General features: G+C 37.9%; 1 protein-coding gene across 5 annotated transcripts in view; it reads right to left on the reverse strand.

Annotated features, from left to right (window-relative positions):
- The window catches only part of Sfmbt1 (Scm like with four mbt domains 1), a 92,832-nt gene that overhangs the window by 12,118 nt on the left and 64,533 nt on the right, over nucleotides 1–16,181 (reverse strand). For all 5 annotated transcript variants that reach the window (XM_013346920.2, XM_026779723.1, XM_026779722.1 and 2 more), the window contains 8 exons: nucleotides 15,681–15,831; nucleotides 13,178–13,260; nucleotides 9,411–9,537; nucleotides 8,174–8,287; nucleotides 6,259–6,301; nucleotides 4,865–4,926; nucleotides 4,097–4,236; nucleotides 807–916 (listed from right to left, as the gene is read on the reverse strand). In XM_013346920.2, coding sequence (XP_013202374.1) covers nucleotides 807–916; nucleotides 4,097–4,236; nucleotides 4,865–4,926; nucleotides 6,259–6,301; nucleotides 8,174–8,287; nucleotides 9,411–9,537; nucleotides 13,178–13,260; nucleotides 15,681–15,831 — 830 coding nt within the window. The remainder of the gene's footprint in view (nucleotides 1–806; nucleotides 917–4,096; nucleotides 4,237–4,864; nucleotides 4,927–6,258; nucleotides 6,302–8,173; nucleotides 8,288–9,410; nucleotides 9,538–13,177; nucleotides 13,261–15,680; nucleotides 15,832–16,181) is intronic.

Below are 16,181 nucleotides of genomic sequence, written 5' to 3' on the forward strand. Positions count from 1 at the left end.
AGAAATAAAATGTAGCCCACAACCTTCAATCAGTATGTTCATTTCCTTGTATCATGTTAATACAGTCTTTTTATCTTATCTTTGGGGTCAGGGCTATTTTAAGCAACTGGAAATTAAACGCAGGTGATTCCAGTATTCAGTGTTTTCCTTTTTATTATTCTGTTTGCATCTTCATCCTCTTTACTGTTTTTCTGATCCCCATGCCCTACCCTGGCAAGAGGTATTTTTGTCAAGGATGGTCCCTGACAATCTGGTACACTACAACTTGAAAATTAAGTTATTTAAACAAGAAAGACAAAGGCTTTGCTTTCTGATCTTAGGTGAAAGTTTACATGTGTATGCAGTCACTTATTTATTCATTTACCTGAGCGATCAACCCAAGGGCCTGAAGTGCGCTAGGAAAGCACTCTATCAATGAGCTCTGTTTCCCAGCCTTGAATTTAAGTACTACTTTTACTAATTACTCTAAAAGCATCTTTTTTATTAAATCTTCCTTTATCCTGAGCAGTGATCCTCAGAGTGTGGCTCAAGGACAATATGATATGCCAACTGCTACCCTGCTGCAAAAAAAGTTCAGGTCAGAAAGCAGTAGTGAATGTTCATAAACTTTCACCAAAGTTTTAAAACAATTTTTTCTATCTTCACTCTAATAAAAGTGTTATGTTTATGTTTTTTAAAATTTATATTTCTTAGAATTCGTTTTTATCATATAACATAAAAGAAATAAAAAAGAAAAAATCAGCCTGGTCCTTTACTACAAACAGCTGCAGCAGCTACAAGAATAGAGGGTGAGGTACTCTACTCACTTGGCTTTTAGGACTTCCCCACATCCATGCCACACAGAATCTTTGTCCAGCTGGAGCTCACGAAGGACACGACTGGGTTTGTAGGCTGCATTGATAAGTAAAGTGAGGACCTGAGATGGGTTTTAAGGCAGAAACGTAGATTCAGGAGGGAGGAGGAAAAATCAGATCATTAGAATATTAATACACTTGCCAACCTTACGCATTTTGAAAGCATTTTGGAGATTATTTCCAGTTAAGAATGTTAACAAAATAATAAAAGCAAAAGCATGTCAGCTACAAATTAAGAGTAATCAGATTCTTCACAACATTCAGGAAAAAACAAGTACCACAAATTTAAAAGTACCCTAGCATGTACTTCCAAATGCTTTTCCCATCATGGTGCACAGACAATTGTATTTACTTGGGACTGGGGAGAAAAGAGTTTACTTGACTTAAAAGCTACAGTCTTTCAACGGGAGAAGCCACGCCCGGTAGGAAGCTAGTAGCAAAAACTGAAGCAGAAACCATTGAGGAACACTGCTTACTAGCTTGCTTCTCAAGGATTTCACAGCCTGCTTTCTTATACAATCCAGGACTGCCTGCCCAGAGGTAGCACTATCCACAGTGCACTAGGCTCTCCTACATCAACCATTAACCAATAAAATGCAACAGAGACTTGCTGACAATCTCACGGAGGCATTTTCTCAGCAGAAATTCTTCTTTCCTGATTACTCTAGCTTATATCAAGTTGACAAAAACCAGCAGGAGAACACTGTACAGGCATCACTCTTCTGATGGCCAGGAGTCTAGTTCACAAACTCTAGGTTCCTCAGACTCCGAAGACTGACAGGTTCAAGTCCTCAAACTTGTTACAAACAGTGCAACACATTGTGGCTGAAGGTACTGAAAGCCTGAGAAACTCACAGCTTAATCATGGACTCGAGTTAATACCTCTTATTGGTTGTAAACCAATCTCACAGTGAACCCATACATTCATACACATTTTTTTCTTTACACAAGGTCTTGCTTTACACTCAAAATTCTACTGCCTCAGCCTCCTAAGTGTTAGAATCACAGGCACACGCCCCTACCACTCCTATCAGCCATTCTATCCCCTCAGTTATCTGGGACTGCTTGGAGCCTGAAGTTGGGAATTCCAACCTACAATTTCAGGCAAGGCCTTACTAGAGTCAGTGGGGAGGGGTTTTATCCTGGACTATGTGAAGGTGAACCCTGATGCAGCGTAAGAGATCTCTACTTTGTCCTCATCCATGTGGTGTGGTGAAACCCTGGCCCAATCTCTGCCAATGCCAGTCTCCATGAGTCTGCTAGCCAGGGCCTTCTAGCCAGCCATGCCGTGTAAAGACAAAAGTAATCTACTGTCTGGTACAGACTACTGTCTTGTGCCAGACTTCTCCTCTAGGCCCAGCATATCCTGTGCTCTGGTTTAGCCTGGTGAGTCCACCTGAACCTACTTCTGCCTGAATCCTCTCCAATTCACAGAAAACAAATAAAACTATAATTACTGAAACAAAAAAATACGACTAAGAACACAAACCACAAGAGCAAAAACCCCACAACTAAATGACTACAATCACACACCTTTAAATAATAACTTCAAATATTAATGGTCTCAACTCTCAAAGACACAGGCTGACTAAAGGGATTAAGAAACAAGAACCCGTTTTTCTTTTGTCTACAAGAAACTCAGCTTTAAAGGCAAGTACCATATTGAAGTAAAAGGAGGTAAAAAAGTATTCTAAGCTAACGGGAACAGCAATCAAGCAAGCACTGTTATCCTAATATCTGACAAAATAAGACTTTACACTAAAACTAATAGGAGAGAGAGACATTTCACTCTGATCAAGAGTCAAAAGAACAATCAACAGAGAAGACATAACAATTCTGAACATGAGCCGGGCGGTGGTGGCGCACGCCTTTAATCCCAGCACTCAGGAGGCAGAGGCAGGTGGATCTCTGTGAGTTCGAGACCAGCCTGGTCTACAGAGATAGTTCCAGGACAGGCTCCAAAGCCACAGAGAAACCCTGTCTCAAAAAACCAAAAAAAACAAAAAACAAAAAACAATTCTGAACATGTAGGTGCCAAACTCTGGAGTACTCAATTTCATAAGGAGTCTATTATTAGACTTAACGACACCAGTGACCACCAACCCAATAATAACAGGTGATTTTCAGACCCCACTTTCTCCATCAGACAGGACATCTGGACAAAATATAAACAAAGAAACATCAGAACTAAATGACATCATACACTAACTATGACCTTACAGCTTTCTACAGAATATTCTACTCAAACAATGAATAAAACACGTTCTACTCAGCGGCCTACATCACAAGACACAAACTTAACAAACTCAGAAGAACTGAAATAACTGTGACTCTTATCTGATCATAATGCAATAAATCTTAAAATTGACAACAAAGAAATCTCTCTTAAGTACACATGCTCATAGAGATTAACCCACTCAGTACTGAATGATGAACAGGTCAAACGAGAAATGAAAAATTCCTAGAACTAAGTAACAATGAGAACACAATACAACAAAACACCTGGGGGAAACTTATAGCTCTAAGTGCCAACATTAAAAAAAAATCAGAAAAAGCACAAATAAATTACTAATGATGCAATTCAAGAATTTAGGAAGCCGGGCGGTGGTGGCGCACGCCTTTAATCCCAGCACCTGGGAGGCAGAGGCAGGCGGATCTCTGTGAGTTCGAGACCAGCCTGGTCTACAAGAGCTAGTTCCAGGACAGGCTCCAAAACCACAGAGAAAACCAAAAAGAAAAACTGGACACATGACCTCAGTAGGTTTCCAGTCTTTCTCAAGTTTCTTATTTGCCAACAGAATTCTTCCTCACATGTATAGTCTTCACTATGATTAGACACAGTCAAGAAAAGCTTCACCAGAAGCCAAATCAATAGGGATGCCTGGTCTTGAACTTTTTAGCCTCCAAAACTATGTACTAAATAAACCTCTTTTTCTTCTTAACTAACCTTCCTCAGGCATCTTGTTACAAGAACAAAAAAAGATTTAATACAATACATTGGGGGGGGGGAATAGGCTTGTTACTTTTCTCATTTGGAGGCACTATTTGATGTCTTAGAACTGTATTATGGCTAAGAGGGAACTACCATACATGACAGTTACATTTGATTAAACCTATAGCTGTTTATCAATGGCACATGATTAAACCTATAGCTGTTTGTCAATGGCACATGATTCTCTCCATGGATGAGCCTGGGAGACTCCTGTTTAATTTTCAAGTTCTGTCCTAGGTCAGAACCTTACCTCTCTAAGTACCAGTACACAGTTCCCAGGTCCTACACACTGCGGCAGCTCAGCAATTCTTCCTTTGTTAAGATACGGCCCTGAGAAGCAGCGGTGGTTGAAATATATCTTTGGACAACAATATTTGCCATTGATCATCACTGGAAATGAAGAAACAAACATTCATTCACACTCTACTCCAGGTCTCCAATGATAAGCTGGGAGTGGCAACCAACCTATACACCATTATATGAGTTTTAAAATTACTTATTTTTTTGTATATGTGGAGTTTGTACATGCTATGCAAGCTTTGAACTACATTCCCAGCCATGTAAATACATATTTTTAAGATTAGCATACTGTCTGACAATGTTCTTAAATATCTTATACTTACTTTTATGCTAACTATCACTATCCTCAATTACACATGTTGATTAATTCCTGGGTAATGTACACAAATCTAGAGGCCCACATTTTTGATAAAAGAAGTAGAGGATCTACTCCATGAATCCAGTAGTCTTGATAGTCAGTTATTTCCAGTTCTTCAATATCAATTATTCAATAATGTATTCTATAGCATTCCTAGAGATGAATGTTGAACATTATCCAGACTTACAGCTTGTCTCCTAAGCCCCACCTTAATTAATACATCAAATACACAGGGACTTTTGCTTTATTGTATTCTGAGATAAGAGTCTCACTATGTAGCTCTAGTTGGCCTAAAGTTTTATATAGAACCATTAAAAGGTAACCAAGGATCTCTTCCCCACAATGTCACAAATTCTATACCTGAGTGTGTGGAGTTCAGCTGATTCTTCAGGCCCTCATGGACAGTTCTTGAAGAGAGTATTCTGGATCAAGAAAATAAAGGGGGGGAAAAAAAAACAGTGAAATTACCTTTAATACCAGCAAAGTCTTCAGGTTAGTTTCCTTCAAAAAAACAAATGTGGCAAGTTGTAAATCAAATAGAAGAATGTTCTTAATTCACAACACCTTGTTTTTTTTTAAGTAGAAATTATTTTAAAATGCATACACACAGAGAAACCCTGTCTCAAAAATCAAAAAACACCCCAAAAACCACCACCAACAAAACATGCATAGGACAACTGAGCCAACAATCTATAGACATGTGATTATGTATATAAGTGTATGCATATATATATATATATGTATACATACACATATAAATACACTACAGTTCAGAAATTACAAAACTATATTATAAACCCTGTAAATTTCTTGTGGGATTTTGATTGCTGTTGTTTGAGACAGGATCTTGGCATATATCTCTGGCTGATCTGGTATTCGCTATGCAGCCGGAGAGGGCCTCAATGTACATGGAAGTTTCTGAATGGTCCTATAGCCATTCAGTCCAAAGAAATACACAGAGGCATATATTAGTTATAAACTGTTTGGTCTATTAGCTTAAGCGTATTATTAACTAGCTCTTACAACTTAAATTAACCCGTAATTCCTATCTGTATTTAGCCCTGTAGCTTGGTACCTTTTCTCAGTAAGGCATTCTCATTTTGCTTCCTCTGCTTCTTTATAGAACCTAAAAACTTTTGTATTTTTAAGATGCAAGTCAACCACCAATTGACTGTTTATTAAAGGCTGCGTGTAAGAGTATGCTACAAATAGTTTCCTGATGGGCTCAAAGGAGGAACGTAGCTTTTCTTGTCCAGTTGCTGTTCTGTACATCAAGACACTGTGACAAATCATTCCCTGACTTATAACTCTTGTTCTTCTTTGACAAATACTTCCCTCTTTTATTCAAATGCCTTCAATATCTAAAAGCTAAAAAAAAATTAATTTGGGGAAAACATCTTGAAGATATATTTTCCCTTTTGTTTATAATAAGAATTTTGTTTGGAGATGAGGGTTTTACTACATAACCCAGGCTAGCCTGGTACTCACTATACAACCTGCCTTAAATGATCCTGCTGAGTCAGCCTTTAAAGAAGCTAAGATTATATGTATACACCACCATGTCTAATATTACAGTGCAATTTTAGGAAAGAACTATACTAAGAGAAATATTTAAGCTATCAAATTTGACTTAAAAGTTTATGCTTCCATCTGAGAAAATAACATAAAGGCGATATATTCCGTTAAACAGTTATTTTCCCCTAGATATTCTAAATTGCAAACCAAACTGTTTAAACATCTATTATATTACTTACTGTTTTTCTGGTTGAACCACTGCAATTTTCCGCTGTTTATGCACTATAAGAAAAAAAAACACCAAAAATGTTTTAAAGACAAAGACTTATGCTTGTAACCAGCATATTTGCTACCTGGTTGTATGTAAATAATGAGCAAGGACATTTATATTAGACTTTAAGTGTTAACATTCAAAGGAACATTTTTCTGGGTTAGGATAGTTTTAGAAAAAGCAACATTTTCAAGGATCACTAGGCTAATCAATACCTACAAATACTTTAACAGAAAAAATAGATACTGAAAAGAAAGGTTGATCTGACAAGGACACTAAGGACCAGTTAATGGAGTAGGAATAGTTTTTAGCATAGTGTTCGGGAAATAAGACATTCATATGTACAAAGCTAGACTTTTAACTTACATCATATATAAAAATAAAAGCAAATTACTAAACAGAGATAAAACTTTAAAACTCTTACAGATGAAAAAAATTCATGGCACTGAATTTGTAGAACCCTTCTTAAATATGACAAGAGTCATGATAAGAGTGTGATAAAAGAGTCAATAAATAACACTGGAATACACTGAAATTAAAACATGTTATAAAAAGAGAATAGAAGGTTGACAAGATGTCTCAATGGATAAGGTCACTTGCTACTAAGTCTGACAACCTGAGTTTGATTCCCAACAGCCACTAGGTGGAAAAAGAGAATCAACTCCCAGGAGTTCTCTGACTTCCATGTGTGCAATGGCATGCACATGTGCACATACAAACATAAATACACACACAATAAATGCAGAAAAAAGCCCACTATATAACTAAATGAGAGTGAAGGGATTGGAGTGGCGGCTCAGCAAATAAGAGCACTTGTTCTTACATAGACTTAGGAGACAGAGGTAGGCAAATCTGAATTCAAAGTCACCCTGGCCTACCCACTGAGTTGTAGCCCAGTCAGAGTCTACACTGTGAAACATGGTCACCAATAAAAAAAAAAAAAAAAAAAAAAGGCTACCTCATTCCAATAGAAGCCAGTTTCTGAGCTGCCCTATGAAGAGATCCATTTGACAAACAACTTCGACCGCCAATGATCAGCAAAGAACTAAGTTCCTCGGTTCAGTAGCCTATAGAAATGAATTCCTGCTGCTATTATCTGACTGTACTCTCAAATTAATTCTGAAACCCTACTTACCACAGCAGGAGGTGAGGCAGGTGATCGTGGTAAAGACAGACCTTTCATGAGTGGGAGTAGTGACCCTATGTAGGGTGCCCAGAGAGTGAGCAGTCTGCATTAGTCTGTGAGGACTCAGCAAGAACATGTCTGGGCTGGAGAGAATGCTCAGGGTTGAGTACTTGCTCTCTTGCAGAAGACCCTGGTTTAGTTCCCAGCCCTAACATGGTAGCTCACAACCCTCAATAACTGCAGCTCCAGAGACTCTGCCCCCTTCTCATCAACTCTGGGGACATCAGGCACCTACATGATACATATTTATATATGCAGGCAAAACACTAATATACATATGATAAAAAATTTTTAAATCTGAAAAAGGCCTTGTCTAGGAAACAGAAAAGAGATCCTAGTATCTGCTAGCACCCTATCAGTTGACTTCCCGTGACAGCAGACACATCACTTTATAGAATTTTGCTATCAACCAGAATGGACTAATACACTTGCCAGTAATCATCTGAGTAAACACGGGGTGAGTCTTCCCAGTTCAAGTCCTAAGATAATAACTGTCCTGGTGGAATCCTTTATTACAACCTGTGAGAAATCAAGATTACCTAAATTTAGCCTAGACCTCTAAGCTAATAAAAGTTTGCTCCAGTAATTGTCTATACAAAAGGTAATATTTTGATTTTCTCTGAAATGTCTATATTACCATAACCTGTACAAGAGATGATTTGATTAACCAATCCTCTAATCCAGACATAGAAAATACCTCGTGCCCGGCGAGGAGTACTGAGAGCATGGCCATTGGTTTCACACCAGCCCAAAGGAAATATATCCATCGACTCCACACTTACAATGAATTCAGGTATAGGTTTCTTAGAACCTGTTAGATTAAGAAAACAAAATTTTAACTATTAAACATCTTTCTTTATAAGTATTTTTGTTTTATGTGATTTGTTTGTTCAGTTTTTGAGACTGGATCTCACTAGGTTAACACAGGCTAGCTTTGAAATCCCCTGCTTCAGCCCCCAAGTGGTAGTACTAAAGGCATTGCACAACCATGCCTAGTCCTACACATTACTTTTTAAACAATACTGTAATAATATAGACACAAATCTCTTAAGCAATAATCTTTCTCATGGAAGTAATATAGTTTGATATATAAATATTATGAAAAAGTAAGTTGCTTTCTATATATAATTATAAGAACCAAGAAGGAAGTAAATACACAAATTGACCTTTGGCAAAGGAACAGCAAAGAAGCAACTGGAGTTATGATTGGTGTCATTCATATGGCTAGCAAGTATCATAGACATTTCCTTGAAATAACCAGAATATAAGGGCAAAATATCACATTTACTTTAACTAACTGGACTACTGTCTTGCATTCTTGGAATAAACCTGAATGTGGAACAATGAATTCAAATCAGGAAAAGTAACTTGGCAGATGTTGCAAGGATGTCTGTAGTAAATACTGTCCTTGACATCCGTATTACACATCAATTCTATAAATCAGAAACAGAATGCAATCATTTTAAAGACTATTTGGTAGCAGGATTTTAAAAAAGCAGGCTACAAATAATAGCTAAAGCATTGAGGACTTAGATAGCTTCATCCACAAACCTGCCCAATCACTAAATATCACTTTGGGAAAGACAAATCAGGTTGTCTACATTCTACTTGGTTCTATTTTCTTGGGGCAACCAAAATGTTCACCACTACAATAAGTGAGGCAGTTAATGTTACACAAATATATTTTGGTAACTTCAAAATACATGTTATTTTTACTTACCCTTATGAAAATAAAGGACTTTAAAGAGCTTTTATTAACTTTCATTTCTTAAAATTTAAAATCCAAGGACAAAGAGTAAAATATTAGCTTAAAATTTTGGATTTTAAATTATATCATTATTTCCAAGTCCACCAAATCTACCAAGCTACACTACAGTGGTGAGCAGGAAGAGCAAAAAAACGCCACAGGAAACTTGTCAGGCGTGCTGGCCTACCGTCCAGCTGGAGCCACAGGTAGGAGCCTCTCACTGCAGTGATGGTGGCAATGCACACTTCTTCAGGGAGGAGAGGGTTCACGGCCTCCAGTTTCATGTTCTTCTTAAACTGGTGATCAGAAATTGACTAGAAGAAAATCAATGAATCAAATTCATTAATTAGATTAATACTTAGTATTAATTCATGTACTCAACTAGAATGTTTTACAGTGTTTAATCACTAGATTTACAGTAAAGCAATATCTTGTTTTGTTTGTTTTCAAGGAAGCAAAGAGAAAATAAGAGGAAACAAGTTTTGAGATTTAATTGTTTAATTCCTGATAACTCAATAAAATTGTTATTGGTTTTTTAGAGTATAAACTTAGGGCTCTCTAGATGGACTCAGTCGTTAAGGTACTTGTTTGATCCCCAGAACCTATAAGATAGAAGGTAAAAACAAACTTCCACCAAGTTGACCTCCACATATGTGCCATGACAAGTGCACATGTACATATGCACACACAGAATAAATAAATAAATTTAAAAATAAAGCCATAACCTAACAAAAGACGGCAGGCACAAACTGTTAGCACCAGAACTGATGCACATGGACACAGGAGAAGTGGCCTAAACAAGGTCTGGCTCATCTGCATGTTTCTTCTGTTTTGTTTCAGACAGGTCTCACATAGCCCAGGCTGACCTCTAACTTTTGCTACGTGCAAAGATGAGACCGTTATTCTTGATAGTCTTCCTACCTTCCACCTTCCAATGGCTGGGATTTCAGGTATGCACCACCACACCTGGTTTATACGTTCTGAGGTCCTAACTCAGGGCTCCATCATGCTAAGCACGCACTCTAAAGAGATGATGAGCTACATTCCCAGTCGTGAATTTTTTAAATTAAAAATGTTTTTTTGAGATAGGGGTTTTACTATTGAGAAATGGCTGGCCTCCCATTTACATTAATCCTCCTGCCTCAGCCTCCTAGAGCACTGGAATTACAGATGGGTGGCTTCATGCTTGGAGGACCTTTTTCTTTCCTTTCTTTCTCCTTTTTTTTTTCAGAAACATTTAAAAAGCATTTACATTATGCCATTATATACTATTACATACCTCAGGGCAACTGTGTCTTTCCCTTCCCTACAGAAAGTGAGATTTATTCTCTGGAAAAGACAAAATACAAGATCTTTGGGCAGGAGGACACAAATAACTGTTAAGGGTATGTGCGTAGTAAAGGCCAAGCCGCAGCCTCTATAATGTCAGACAGGGACAGGAAAAGATCTTTTACAGCACTAGGACAATATACAAAGATTTAGTTTTTCTCAATAAGTGGCCCGTGAGATCCCACTCTGTAAGAAAAATTAAGGTTGACAAGCCCCATCCAAACATGCTCAAACTTTCTAACCAGTTTTTTTTTTTATTTCACTTTCTCATTCTTAAATATAAGCAATAATCTAGAATAATCAGATATTTAAGAATATAAAAGCTACAGACAATACTAGCAATTGGAGAAAACAGCATGCAAGGAAACCTTCACACCAGTGGTGGTGCTAATTAGTATCTTCTGGGAGACAAGAGCATCTATTTCACACTAAAAGTAAAGAGCTGTTAGAGCTGGGTCTGGTGCACCTTCAATCACAGCACCAAGAGGCAGAAGCAGAGAGATGTCTGTGAGGTTAAAGCCTGTCTTGTTGATATAGCAAGTTACAGGCCATACAGAAATAGACAGACCCTGTGAAGTCAGTGATGCTGTCTCAAAAAACAAAACAAAACAAAACAAAATAGAGAACTATTCAAAGAGTAGTTCTGAAAAACAAAAAATTAAAAAGTTGGGGCTGCAGAGACAGCTTAAGGCCAAGAGTTCTTGCTATTCTGGCAGAGGATCTGGGTTTGGTGCCAGAATTTACATAGTGGCTAATAACACCCTGCACCTCAATTTCCAAGGGGTCTGATGCCGTCTTCTAGCCTCTGAGGGTACCACATGCCCAGAAACACAAAATACCAAGATTTTAAAAATCATTTTTTAAAATAAAAACTCATGATCCCAGCAATTAGTAAACTGAGGCAAGAGGATTACATGAGTCCAAAGACAGCCTTGGGCCTCCAGTGAGCCTGAAGCCAACATGGACTACAGAGGGAGAGTAAATGTCAAAACAAACAAATAAAACAAAAAGACCAACTGTAAAGTTTTGTTTGTTTCTGGAGACAGGGTCTCAGAAATGTATGCAGCCATAGCTGGTCTGGAACTCACTCTGTAGACCAGGCTGGCTTTGAACTCATAGAGATCCATTTGCCTCTGCCTCCCAAATGCTGAGGTTAAAGGCATGTGTCACCAGGCTCTACTGAGATTCTGTATTTTCTATGAGAGGAAAAAAGACAGGCTATCTGCAACTTTGCATAAAGGGGAGAGAAAAGGCAGGTTCATCTACAAAAAGTTAAAGAGTAATTCTGTCTCATAAAAAAGTCAAGAATAAAATTGTCTTTTTTTTTTTTTTTTTTTTGGTTTTTCGAGACAGGGTTTCTCTGTGGTTTTGGAGCCTGTCCTGGAACTAGCTCTTGTAGACCAGGCTGGTCTCGAACTCACAGAGATCTGCCTGCCTCTGCCTCCCGAGTGCTGGGATTAAAGGCGTGAGCCACCACCGCCCGGCTTAAATTGTCTTTTTATTTAAAAAAAAAAAACTAGAAGTAAGAAAGTGAGTAATATTTTTTTAAATTCTGAAGTAATGTCTAACCTAACTTTCATATTAAAGCTAAATTTTGAGTATGACTGTAGAGTGAAAATTTCAATATATAGAATTTATTAAAATTTACATAGTCCTTATTACATATTTTTAAGAAGCTATTAAGCAATAGCAGGCACCATCAAAACCCCAAGCAGGGGCTGGAGAGACAGCCAAATGGTAATAGCACTAGCTGTGAAAGCAAGAGGACCTGAGTTCAAATCCTCAGTATTATTAAAAAGCTAGAGATGACGGTAGATGCCTGTAATACCAAAGTTGTGGTGCAGAGAGGCAAGTGGATGCCACAGGCTCTCTGGGAATGTGTCCGCCTATCAGAAACAGGAAGCTTCTCGCTTAGTGATAGACCTACCTTTTAAAGACTGAAGAGAAATAAGAAGACACCCAACATCCCCTTCTGGCTGCTGCATGTGCACGTCTGTCTCTGTCTCTCTATCTCTAACTGTCTCTCTCTCTTACACACAACCAAGTAAGCCAAGAGAGGAGGAAAGAGGCCTTGAGTTACACACAGCAGTAGGGCAAGGGCAACTCTGTGTGGCAGTGACAAGATCAAACGGGAAGCCTCGAAAGCAGCCTTCCCAGGGAGAAAAAATACAAGGAACAGTCATCTTCCTACTGCATTGCCTTCGTGAATTAGTGACAAGATGCTACTAGAAGGTATGGGAAGAACTAGTAATGAACAAAAGAACATTAACCAAAAAGCAAAAAACAGCAATTACTAACATGACAAACATTTTAAAAAGAAAAAAAAAATCTTAAAATGCTATTTAAGTTTAGAATCACATAATGTAATATAAAACTTTAACCCAAACGTCATCAAAACTAAATAGTGATGGTTAAGACTGAAGGGAAGGTAACATGAAATAATTAAATATTTAATTTACTATAATATGTCTCCAACATAAGTTTCTAAATTAATACCTCAAAAGAGTGCAGCATATTGTTTTGAAAATAATGAGATATAAATATAAGAATTACAATGAAAGAAAAAAAGTGGTCACTGTATAAACTGAGGACATGGTCTATCCAAGGTATGGCTGAGGGTCTCACCGGAGGGAAGCACTTCTGGGGGGCAGCTTCAGCACCACACTGTTTGAGGTAGTCAGCCCAGTCAAAGTCCTGGCTCCGGAAGCCTGCCCAGAAACAGAAGAGCAATGGTTTACATCCAATACGCCTGCCAAAGTGTATCACAACTCCTAATGCTGTTATCTATGGACTTTTATCAATGTGGAGGGGCACGCTATAATACAAACAACAATTAATATTTTTCATGCTAGGGAACTGAACCTAATTTTATAAAACAGAATAACTCTGGGAAAATAATTATGTAATAAAATTAATGAAGTAAGTGTTTAAACTTCCAAACTTCAAGTCAGGTATTTTGTGAGCAGTACTCTGGTGTGACTAGTTACTGACAATTTGCCAAGAGTTTAAAAGAAAAATTAAAAAGACTGAATTTGGTCTCATATACAGAAATTTAGTCTTACTGATTTTATTAGTACTTTTTAACCAATGAGGACTTTTTGTCGATAAGCTATTTGCTTTCCTTAACATGTCTTAGTTAATACCAATACAATGTCCTTTTTTTTCCCTTAAGACAGGGTTTTAAGGGTAATCTGGAACTCATGTAGCTAAACTGACCTTGAACTATTAACAATCCTGCCTCACCACCTCTAACACTTTCCAAGTTCTAGGATTACAGGCATAAAATACCATACCCTAGCTCTGCTGCAATACTCTTAACACTGTTTTCAGATTCATATTCTATAGAATCTGTCTAACAGTCTCAGAAGTAGAGAGAATAGTGGGCACAGGGATGCAGCTGGAGTGGGAGAATTATTTCTAATGTCCCTCCTATGGTGGACAAAATTAACTGATGGTATTATAGCTGACAGATATGTTCATTACTCTAACCTGTTCATTATACATGGAATATATGCATTAAAATGCTACCCTGTACTCCATAAATATAGTATATGTGTCAATTAAGAAAACATTTTAAAATTCTAAATGTTATATTATAATCCGAATCATAAATTCAACTCAAGACTAAAATAAGACACACACATATATATATATATGTGTGTGTATGTGTATATGTGAGTATGTTCACATGTGCATGTTGGCACCTGTAGATTCGAGAAAGGGGCACCAGATACCCTAGAACTAGAGTTGCAGGCAGCTATGAGCCATCTGCTATGGATACTGGGAATTGGACTCTGGACTGTAAAAGCAGCAAATGCTCCTAGCCACTGTGCCAATTCTCCAGGCCCCACTGTCATTTTCAATTACATAATATATTTATTACTTGTTTTCTCCTTTTCACACAAAGGTAGCAATCAGTGTAAGAACTTGGAAATCTGCATTTTCCTACAAAGCAACAAGTTCCTAGCTTAAGTGTTCAATGCCACACCGTCCCACCAGGTGCTCCTTGTGTTCTGCTCACCAATGTGGAGAACCTGGGAAGTCCTGTGGGTATTTTCCCTCTTGTGCCTCTTGAAAGGCTAGATGATACTCATCTCTGCATTCTTGGTGATAAATTCAATACGTGTTCACAACAAACAACACATAAATGTTTTCTTGGATGAATGAAAGCTGGGTGGAGGACAGTTTAGGACCCTTGCTAACATGAGTGCTTCCAGCACAATGCTTCAGCAGTCAGCATTCAAGAGAAGCCTTGCTTCCCAAAGCCTACTAAATTGAAATAATCTGATTTGCTAGTATGCTGGCTGGACAGTGGTGATGCAGGCCTTTAATCCCAGCACTCGGGAAGCAGAGACAGGCGGATCTCTGTGAGTTCGAGGCCAGCCTGATTTTACAGAGCTAGTTCCAGGACAGGCCCCAAGGCTACTTGGAGAAACAGTCTCAAAAAGTCCCCCACCAAAAAAAAAAAAGAAAAAGAAAAAAAAAAAGGAAAAACTAACATCTGACATTTTCCATATATTCCACGTTTTAAAATACTAAAAATTTCAAATTCGGTGAAATCTTATTTCAGTACTTTGATTAAAAGGTCAAATATCAAATTTTACAAAATTACAAGAACAAGTAAAATAAGCTGTTAGATCCTTTTAGATCTTGATTGTAGCATCCCTCTGACTAGTCATCTGGATAATAAGGCCTCAACGCCTAAAAATCGCCAGCCTTCTAGCTCAGGTCTACAAGCTCAGCGTCTGCCAGGCTTACTGTCAACACACACAAACACAGGCATATCTGGGGAGAGAGACTCTCAACTAAGGGATTGCCTCCATCAAACTATCCTGTGGGAGATCTCTTTAAGTTCCAGGCCAGCCAGGCCAAATAGTAAGACTCTTCCTCAATAAACAAATAAAATTATGGAATCTACATCTCATTACCTTATCTTGGACAGAAGGTATAAAAGGTTTTAGCAATGACATCCAACATCAAAGGCTAAGTCGGGTAGATGAGGAATTTCAGGCCAGCATGGGTCATACAGTAGGTCTGAGGACACACTCAGCTACATAGAGAGACCCTATATAATTAATTATGATAATAATAATTTTGAGAAACAACACAGAAGAACTCAAATGTGTACCTGGAGGAGGGTTGATGTGTAAACCATTCTTTAGACTCCACTGCACAGGAAAGATACCAGGACTGTTAGCATGGCACACAAATGACCGCCTTGTATGGTCTTCTGATCGAAGATCATCCATTTCCACCAGAAAGTACTTATCATCAAAAACCTGTATAATTAAGAGATAAAACTGACAAATGGATTTTTTATATTATGTATATAATACATATTAGGTATACACACACACATATCTATCACAAATAGATCTGTACTTTCCTTAGCACAAACATGTTACATAAGTTCATTTATACTGACACTGAGTTATGAAAATATTCAATAAATGTAACAATCTAATGAGGTAGGTCTCTCTCTCTCTCTCTCTCATAGACCAGGCTGGCCTCGAACTTAAAGAGATCCACCTGCCTTCTGCCTCTGGCTCCTGAGTGCTGGGATTAAAGGAGTGTGCCATCACCGCCCAGTGGTAGGTACCATTTTCTTTTTTTTTTCTTTTTTTTTTTT

This window comes from Microtus ochrogaster, chromosome 6, assembly GCF_000317375.1.
Source record: "Microtus ochrogaster isolate Prairie Vole_2 chromosome 6, MicOch1.0, whole genome shotgun sequence".
In the NCBI taxonomy this organism is placed as follows: Eukaryota; Metazoa; Chordata; class Mammalia; order Rodentia; family Cricetidae; genus Microtus; species Microtus ochrogaster.